At 50.3% G+C, this 9,691-nt stretch overlaps 1 protein-coding gene across 1 annotated transcript; it reads left to right on the top strand.

Moving 5' to 3' along the window:
• Positions 1–511: 511 nt before the first annotated feature.
• On the top strand, positions 512–7,910 carry PPP1R15B (protein phosphatase 1 regulatory subunit 15B). The gene is made up of 3 exons (XM_032132833.1): positions 512–2,079; positions 5,305–5,466; positions 7,172–7,910. The coding sequence occupies exons 1-3, from the start codon at positions 670–672 to the stop codon at positions 7,226–7,228; spliced, it is 1,629 nt and encodes a 542-aa protein (XP_031988724.1). The 5' UTR covers positions 512–669; the 3' UTR covers positions 7,229–7,910.
• The last annotated feature ends 1,781 nt before the right edge of the window (positions 7,911–9,691 follow it).

The following is a 9,691-nucleotide window of genomic DNA, read 5'->3' as shown; positions in this document are numbered from 1 at the left end:
GATAAAAAAAGGGGATGAAAGGCACATCTGTCCACACCTCTGCCCGCACGTCTCCCGGCAAATTCACCGCACATCTGGGCACACATCTGGCCGCCGCACTCTCCACCACGCCGAGTCCTGGGGGTCTGCGATCCGCCTCCCTCAACCCCCAGGGTCCTCCAGCTCCTCTCCCAGTGCGCTCCTCACCCACCGCTGCCCCTGGGGCTGACAAAGTGTCCCCAAAGTGTCCCCAGAGTGTCCCCAAAGTGTCCCCAAAGTGTCCCCAAAGTGTCCCATGCCCAACCCCGGGGGGCACCGGGGTCCCCCCGCGCCCCCCCCCCCGGGACCCCGCCGCGCCGCCAGGGGGCGCTGCCGCCAGCCGCGCGCTGGCTGATGCAATCCCCGCGGGGCGTGGCCAAGCGGAAAGTGGGCGGGGCCTCGCCGACACCGCCCAATGGGAGGCGGTGACGCGAAGTGGGCGGGGCGGAAAGGGTGACGCCCCTCCCGTCCCTCCGGGGGCGGGGAGTGCCGAGGCGGCGGCGCCGCCATTTTGTGCTGAAGCTGCCTCAGGATGGAGTCGAAAGCAGAACCGGAGCTGCCCGCCGCCCCCCGAGCCTTCAAACTCGCCGCCCCGCCACGGAGCGCCGCTCCACACGCACCTCCGCATCGCTGGCAGCGCTGAACGGCGCCATGGAACACAGCGGTCGCGAACGCGCCGGCCCCGGCTTGGGATGGGCCCGGTTGGGCCTGGCCGCGGCCTGGCCGAAGCTGGCGGGGCCCAACGCGGCGCCCGCGGGCGGCTCGCCCCAGCCGAGCCCGCCCTTCTCGTGGCTGCGGGTGGTGTCGCAGCTGCTGTCGCCGCTGCCCGCCCTCCTGCAGCGGCTGCTGCCCGGCGCCGCGCTGAGCTCCGCGCTGTGCCCCGCCAAGGCACCGCCGCCGCTGGTGCTGCTGCCGAAGGCGGACACCTCGCTGGACTGGGTCGAGGAGGAGCCCCTGGAGAAGCGGCCGGAGGGCGGCCCGGAGCCCCCGGCAGGGCTGTGGGAAGCCGGGCTGGTGCGGAGCGGCCTGGGAGCCCTTCCCATGGACTGGTACGTGCTGGGCTTGGAGCAGGGCAAGAGCCACCTGCCCCAGCCCCTACGAGCCGAGGGCTTGCCCGAGGCTGAGTTCCTCCGCAGCAAGCGCCTGGCGTTCCTCCAGCGCTGGCATCTGCCCGTGCCGGACCCCGACCATGGCTACCACAGCCTGGAGGAGGAGCAGCAGCAGCAGCACAGGGATGTCCGCCGACAAATGGGGGAGCAGCGCGGCGATGCTGGGGATTTGGAGCAGCCCGAGGATGCAGGGAGACAGCCTGGAGGCGTCCCCGTGGAGCAGGAGGGGCTCCGGGATGCGGCTGAGGAGGGAGAAGCCTTGGCTGAAGAGGAGGGTGAGGACTCGGAAACAGAGCAAAACTTCCCAATTTCCACCAGACCTGCCTGTGCGAATAAATTAATCGATTATATCATCGGAGGAGTATCCAGTGGGGAGGAGAGTGAGGATGAGGAAGACTGGGATGATGATGATGATGATGATGGGTTTGATAGCGAAGACCTGCCCTCGGACTCAGAGGCCGACAGCCAGGACGGGGAGAGGCTTCATCTGTGGAATTCCTTCTACAGCTTGGATCCCTACAACCCTCAGAATTTCACAGCCACCATTCAGACGTCTTCCAGCGATCCGGGAAAGGTAATGTCGGACATGGAGGAGGAGGAGGAGGAGGAGGAGGAGGAAGACTCGTGGGCAGAGTCCTCTGAGGGCTCTCCTAGTTCCGAGGAGGACGAGTGGGACTGTGACAGCGTGGATGAGGCAGAAAGCTTGAAACTTTGGAACTCGTTCTGTAGCTCGGACGATCCCTATAACCCTTTAAATTTCACGGCGGCCTTTCAGACAGCGGAGAAAAAAGGGACGCCGGGTTTCGAAGGGGCAGAGAGGCCGAGTTCTGTCACTGCTGAGCACTTCGCCGTGTGTAGGCTGCAGCTGGAGAAACACAACTGCGGGGTCACTGACTTGGGGCAGCGCGGGATTCTGTGCGGGGAGAAAACTGCGAATTCCAAGCGGAAAAAGGTACAGATTCTCCTCATAATTTTGTGTTTCGGGATTGTTATTTAAAAAAAAAAACAAACAAAAAACAACAACCCCACGCTGCGCCAAGCAGGGGGCGGGGGTGAGGTCACTTGTGCCAGCATTCCAGACCGTGCTTCCATATGTGCTGATTATTTCCCTGGAATGTTGTGTCTCATCCTTGGCACGTGATGGGAAATTTTGAGACACCGGGGTAATTAATTTCTTCTGTAGGCTCTCAAGTTGGGTTTCCGTTTTGAGGTGTAATTTTCGTTCTGTTTCTCTTGCGGCTTCGACGTCAGAGAAACTCCGGGGCTGGGGGTGTAAATTTTTCCCTGAGAAACTCCAGAGCTGTGAGGGGGTTTCCCTGGAAAGCACCAGTTTCGGTTAAAAGCAAGTTATTTAGGTTGGTTTTCTTTTTAACCCAAGCAGGCTTGTCCGTGTTCCGGAGTAAACTCAAGTTTCCATACAAACTATCCCAATATTCCCATTTTTCATTTAAGAGAATATTAAATATTACAACATTTTTATGATAAATATATATAGTTATTTATAGAACAGTTATTTATAGAAGGGATGTCATAAAAAACTGGACTTTTGAGCCCAAACCGGCAGTGTAATTTGATTTTTTGAGGGATTTGGGCATGCCTAAATCCTGTCCTAGGATGCAGAGAAATAGGAATTCGTCCTAAATTTTTGTGGTGCTGCAGATGTTCAGGGTGGATACCTCAAACATCTGGATGAGGGATGGTGGAACAAGTCATACAAATAGAAAATATGCTTCATTCTTAAGTGTTTCTACAGCAGATATATTTATTTTCTCCCTTAATTTAGATTAATAATTAATTTAGAGCGCTCCCAAGTCCCAGGGCTGCAGCTGCAGCAGGAATTTTTGGCCCAGCTGCTGCTGGCGATCCCGTGCCGTGGTGAAAGAAGGGATGAGCTGGCTGCAATATCCCAAATGATGTCAGAGCCTCGGGAATTGTGCCCCAGGCTGGCTCAGACTGATGTAAAAAGGCTGCAAGGTGGGGACGGGCTGATGTAACAGCTCCTGAAGCAGGTGCTTGCATCAGGGCCAGCCACAACAGAGCACAATCCCCAGGTATTCCCGGGAATTTTTGGGGTCATTCCTCCAGCTCAAGGCCATTCCCACTTGGAATCTTGCAATATTTACGCTCCAAAAGCCATAAAAGCTGGGAGCGTTTGTTGCACTCAGCACTCAGCACTGCTCTGAGGGCACGTGGGACCTGCTGGCCCTGCTCCCACAGAGACCTGCGATCAGGGGATTTCTGGATCCTCAACTGCTGATTATTTTTGGAGTCATCTCTTCATCCTATCCTTGGACGTGACACGTCCAAGGCCGGGTTGGAACAGCCTGGGACAGAGGGAGGTGTCCCTGCCTGTAGAATGGGATGAGCTTTACATTTCCATGGTTTTTCCTGCTTCCAGGAGTATTTGTCCCACAGCAGAGTTTGTTTTTGAGGAATCAGTCGTGTTTCCAGAGGTGCTGACAGTTCAGTTTGTGCCTTTTCATACCTAAATGCAAAGGCACAAATAGTTCAGCAGGAGCCTGAAATAAGCTGGGTTTAACTCAGACTTAAATCCTTACTACAGTCTTCATCTAAACCCTGCCAAGTGGAGATCCTGAGCCTATAAGTTCCTTTATTTACTTAAAATAGCTTAATAGCTGTTAAAAATACACACTTTCGGTGTGTGTATTTTTAATTTCCTTTCGTCAGCTCCGCCCCCAGCTGGAAATGGAGGAATGGTTGCAGTCACGTAGGGATGAGTGTGTTCCTTCCTTATCTTATTCCCGTTCCCGTGGTGACTCCTGGTGACTCACGGGGCTCTTGACTCAACAGCCGTTCTGCCCTTTATTTTTGGAGGGGTTTGTTACGTAACCCGCGGCAATCCCAGCCGTTTTCCTGGAGCACATTCCCAGCCTGGAATGTCCTGGCACGGCCCTGGCTGAGGTTACGACCCAGGGAACGCGGTGTGAGTTCACAGAGGCCTCTTCCAGCGTAGGGGAAGAGGGGTCTGGAACACAGGGGTTGGGAGAGGGTATAAGGGAATTAACAGGGGGGTTTTGCAGAGGTTTTTCATGTACTGCCTTTTTCTCTGGCAAAGTATAACTTAGTAACAGGAGAGGAAAGAATTTTGAAACTGTTTCATCTCCTGCACGCCTAAAAGAGGAGAGTTTTCTCCCCACCTTATCCCAAAATTCAGCAGATCTTATGTCTTCGGAGGTCAGATTAGGAAAGTACTGAAAAAGCCATCGTACAAAAGATTGAACTCGATTTTTAGGGTATTTATGCCCAGTTAAAGAAAGGTAGCTTTGAACTTGGTGGTATTTTTCTCTATGGTGTGCAGAAACCTCAGATTCCATTATGAAAGCAACACCACAAATCCTCAACCCCAACTCACCAAAAAAGGAGGAAAAAAAAAGAGGAAGTTTGCACCGGTACCAGTTTAAGACAGGAGCCCCTAAAGCAGCAGGGAAATACTCACCAGAATTCTGGATTTACCACAGGAAAGGGGGCGGCCTTGAGTAACTCTGGAGTAGCTGAGGAGTATTTTAGTCCAGGCAAGTCAGCAGCTGGGTGGTTTTAAAGCTGAAGGTGAAATATTTTGGGCGGGAATGGGGAGTAAATCATGGAATCATGGAATTCCAGCTGGTTTGGGTTGAAGGGACCATGAAGCTCATCCCACTCCATGAGCAGGGACACCTCCCACTATCCCAGGATGTTCCAGCCTGGCCTGGGACACTCCCAGGGATGGGGCAGCCACAGCTTCTTTGGGAATTCCATCCCAACTCTTCCCTACCCTCACAGGGAAGGATTTATTCCTAATATCCCATCTAAAGCAGCACATGGAATCCTGGAATTGTTTGGGTTGGAAGGGATCATCCAATCCCACAGGCAGGGCCACCTTCCACTATCCCAGGCTTCCGTTTTACCCATTTTACCCATTTTACCCATTTTACCCATTTTACCCATTATCCAACCTGGCCTGGAACACTTCCAGGGATGGGATAACCACAGCTTCTCTGGGAATTCCATTGCAGTCCGGAATTTCTTCCCAATATCCCATCCAGCCCTACCCTCAGAGAAAATTCCTGAACCTTCCAGCGCTTTTAGGTGTTTAAGAACTTCCACTGAAAACCCAAACCATACCCATTTAAAGTTCCATTTGGTGAGAATTCTTGACTCAAATCCTTCTTTTTTCCAGGTCACATTCCTTGAAAAAGTGACTGAGTATTACATAAGCAGCGAGGAGGACCGGAAAGGGCCCTGGGAAGAGATGGCACGGGATGGATGCAGGTTCCAGAAACGCATCCAGGAGACTGAGGAAGCCATAGGATATTGCCTGACCACAGAGCACAGACAGAGGGTATTCCGTAGGCTCCAAGAATCCCATTCCCAGAGGACTGATCCCTTCTAGCACCTTAAAACTCCTGGAAGTTGCCTGACCCTTTAAATTAATGAAACCTCTGAATGACAAGTGGCAGCTGCATGTGCTGAAATGGGGAGAAAAAGTGGGATTTTCCTTTTTCCCACTTGGATATTGAACAAACAAATTCCCGTTTTGCTCTCCAGATAAAATCCCTGGAGCTCCCTGAAGGGTGAGGGTGCTCTAATTGCATTCCTGTTAATTAGCACTTGAGAGAACCAGACTGCTTGGGGTTCAATCCATTCCCAAAAAATGCCTTTTCCTGCCATACCTTGGGAAGTGGGGACTGTTCAGTTGGATTTTTGCACTTTGTAAAATAAAAGGAAAAAAAAAAAAAAAACAAAAAAAAAAAAGCAAAACCTATTTTGAAGGAAATATTTATGGGGTTCATTCCCTGGAATTGCAGTTTTGATTTAAAATTCCCTGAGGAATGTGCTGGTGGGGGTTTTTTTTGTGCTTTTCCACCTTCTCCAAAAGCCTCATTTATAAAAATCTCTTCCCTTAAGGGATTTTTTTCCCTGCTTTTTGCATGGAATAATCCAGTGTTGGAGTGTTCCTGGAGCTTTTTGAGGTGTGATTATTCCAGTCAGGAGCACTGGGGAGGCCTCTGGTGCGTCACAACCCCTTTGGTTCGATTGATTTGAAATAATTCCCTCCTCCAGGATTATTCCAGAGGGTTCTGGCTGCTTGTGCACCAAATTCCTTGGCTTTTAGGGCAAGGAAATGCCTCATCCCAATCAATAATTAAAGCTTCGAGGTACTTAATGAGGCTGTGGAAGATGCTTGAATTTAGGGAGGAAAATTCCCTAATTATTTAATTAATCTTTGCTGTAATTCTGCTTTGGGAGAGGGTTTGAAATGAATTTTTATATCCAATCTGCTTGTCCTGATAATTTGAAGGAGAATTATCTTGGGTTTAAGGAAATTTATGGCGAAATTTTCCTATTTTCTTTCCCAAAAAATCAGTATTAACTCTGTGTATCTGCACTGGGGTCACTAAAAAACATTTCAGTGGGAGGAGAAAACTCTTTATTTATATTCCTAATTTAAAATATTAAATTATTTTAGTCAAAAGTCGTTGAGGGGAAAAGGGGGATTGGAGCTGGAGGTTGGTGTGGGAATTTTCCAAGCAGCTCACACGAGGGAATGAAACCAGAAAAATTCCAATGTTTGCACAAAGTTGGGTGAATAAATCAATTATTTGTTCAGCTGGCCAGAATAATTTCCCTTTTGTAGAGCAAAAACCTAACAATGCTTTAATTTTATCCTTAATTACTTCCATTTTTAATTTGGAAGAAAACTACGGGGAGAAAATGATTTATTCCTGTTTTATCCTGGCTTGAAAAATCCCAGAATTTTGGGATTTATCCTTTAATTTTCTTGCCAGAAGTGGCTCCTTTGAGTTGAAAAAATCACCTTTTTGTGGTGCCAGTACAACATTTAGGGGATTAATTAAATTAGAGTTGTGTGAATTCGAATGGAGCCCAAATTCCAGCTGCGAATGCCATTTGCCATCCCCAAAACATTGGATTCTCCTTTCCTCCAAAAAAACTCTAAATTGGAATCACACCCTCAAATCCTGAGAAATCCACTTGGAATTTCGGAGGATTTTGCTGTCTCACTTTGGATCTGCTTTTCAATTTAGGGGAAAAGTGGAATTCCGAGAGGAAAAAATGTGTGGATTTATGGTCAGTGGCGTTGACAATTCCAAGTGCTCCCAGGAAACCACACTACACTCATTTTTCCATGGATCTCCCAGTTCATTTTTTCCCATGGATCTCCGGATTCCTGGGATCTTTTGGGAACGTGGTGCTTCAGTTCTTTATGGACAACTCGGATTTCTTGGTGCTTGGGAGAACCTTGGGAGCGCTGGGAATCGACAGCTGCCGATGTTTGCTTGGAAAAACGGAGAGATTGGATCGAAACAAGGAGCAGCTGCTGCTTCCAAAGGGCTGAAACCTTGGAAAAAAGGAGGGGTTTTATCCATCTGCAGCATGTCCAGCATTCCCACTGCTTGGATGAGCTTTTCCCCCCCCCCCCAACCTCCTGGTTTCCAGGTAATCCAGCGGGAGATGGAATGGAATGGACACAAAATCCATCCCTGAGCGTCTCAGAGCTCGGCATCCCCGTTTTTCCTTATCAAATCCCTTCAAAAGTGTGGGGTGAGGGGGTGAAAGCAACGCTTGGAGGGCTTTAAATCAAAACTGTGATCAGCAGATTTTATTTTTGTATCGTTTCGGGAAAAGTTGGATTTGGCTTTCTATGGATTTTCCTTGATTTGTGGCCGCTTTGTTGGGTTTTTTCTACCTAAAGTTCTATTTCTGTACATAAGAAACTATTCAGGACTAATCTGTGCGTTGTAATAAAGAGATTTGCAAGATAAATCGGGTTTGATCCGGGAAAATTTGGGGGGAAAAAAGCTGCAAAATCCAAGGATTTCTGGGTGGTGAGAAGCTGTGTTTGTCATTCCGGGGCGTTTTAGAGCAGGGAATTCCATCACCGGGGCTCCTGTGAAGCTGGAATTCCAGGCAGGAGCTGGGAAGGAGGTGGCTGGAAGTGCTTTGTGCCCCAAAATTGGGGGTGGAGGTGCCTGGAGGCACCAACTGGATTTTTCCAGGGATTTCCAGGGAATGGGATGAAGGATTTTTGGGACCTCAGCCAAAACCCTGCTGCCACCTCCCTTTGGAGCAGGGTCAGTGTCACCCCAAGGCTCTGCTCCACCTGTGGTCATGCCCTGGGAATCTCTGCAATGCTGGGAGAATTTTGGGGAGAGATTCCAAGTTCCTGGTGGTTTATTCCTTAAAAAAAAACAACCTTCACTCAGAATTCCCACCTTGGAGCACAATCCATGATTCCCCCTCACGTTTCACCTCCTTCATCCCTAAATCACCCCAGGGTTGGTTTTCCTGAGTATCAGGATATAAAACTGCTGGAATAAACAAGGAAAAACATGGGAATTTCCTGCAGTATTCCTGGAAAAAAGCTGGATATGGGGAACGTGGGGGTTTTAAAGTAGATTTTTAAATTCGGAATAATTTGCTGCCTCTAAAATCTCCCTAAAAACGAGCATTGGGATTTCTCCATGCAGGAAAAAAGGCTGGAAGTGGCACAGTTGGTGTGCAGGGAACGCTTCTCTGGGCTTGGCAGCACATCCAGCTGCCATCTGGAACACACAAATCCCGCTGGGAATTCTTTATCCCATCAGCACCAGGCTGCACTTGGAGGAGAATAATTCCTGCTCCGGAGCTGCAGCTTCTCCACACGATTGAGGAGCTCGTTTGTTGGAGCCCCTGAGCTGCTGCTTTGCAAATTAATGGTGCTGCGGAGCCGGTTTGATCCCAAAAACCCAGTTTTTTCTGGAGCTGGGAGGCAGGAGAAGGCAGAGACATGGAATTGTGCCAGATTCCAGGGAGAGCCCAAGGTTCCAGCCCCACAGCCTCGGCCTGCTGGGCTCTGAGTGGGATTTAATCCAAGGGTTTATTCCAGTTGTTCAGAGGGGATGAAGTCCTGAGGGAATGAAGGATGGGAGTGGGGTGGGAGCATCCCTCTGCCCTCGGGATAATGCCGGGATAACAACTCTGCCTGCTCTCCCTGCGTTCCTGGCCTGGGGTTTTTGGGATGGTGCATGGAATTTTTCCTGAGGCACATGAACTGTCTTCTCCACCTTCCTCTCGCTCACCAGGTCTGCTCCTTCCCGCCCAAAAAAAATCATGGAATGGTTTGGGTTGGGAGAGACCTTAAAGATCCCTCGGTCACACCCTCTTCCGCTATCCCAGGGTGCTCCAACCTGGTCTTGGACACTTGCAGGGATCCAGGGACAGCCACAGTTTCTCTGGGAATTCCATCCCAGCCAGGAATTCCTTCTCAATATCCCATCTAAAGCCCCTCTCTTTAATCCAGCGAAACCTCAGGATGTGGGAGTACGCCCATGGAGAAGGAGCTGTTTTCCTCCTTTCTCCTTCCCCCTTTTTTCTTCCCTTCCTCATCCCTGCTCCCTCCCTTCCCTATCCCAAGAAAAATCACCTCACCAGGAGCAGCAAATCGGTGCCCACTGAGCCCTCTTGGCATGCAGAGCACAGCCCCTGGCACCAGCAGCTGGAACATTGGGATATCGGGATCCTGGGATCCGGGCCCAGCTCCCTCTTTGTGCCGGGAAGGAACAAAG

The sequence above is a fragment of the Corvus moneduloides genome, chromosome 24, assembly GCF_009650955.1.
Source record: "Corvus moneduloides isolate bCorMon1 chromosome 24, bCorMon1.pri, whole genome shotgun sequence".
Taxonomy (NCBI): Eukaryota; Metazoa; Chordata; class Aves; order Passeriformes; family Corvidae; genus Corvus; species Corvus moneduloides.
This window is presented reverse-complemented; position numbering and strand designations above follow the sequence as displayed.

What these genes read in the sequence shown, in the direction of transcription:
- PPP1R15B (XM_032132833.1), top strand. Translation starts at nt 670, where the DNA reads ATGGAACACAGCGGTCGCGAACGCGCCGGCCCCGGCTTGGGATGGGCC. An exon ending in CGAATTCCAAGCGGAAAAAG is followed by an intron (nt 2,080 to 5,304) that starts GTACAGATTCTC and finishes TCTTTTTTCCAG; the next exon opens with GTCACATTCCTTGAAAAAGT. An exon ending in CCACAGAGCACAGACAGAGG is followed by an intron (nt 5,467 to 7,171) that starts GTATTCCGTAGG and finishes TTTTCAATTTAG; the next exon opens with GGGAAAAGTGGAATTCCGAG.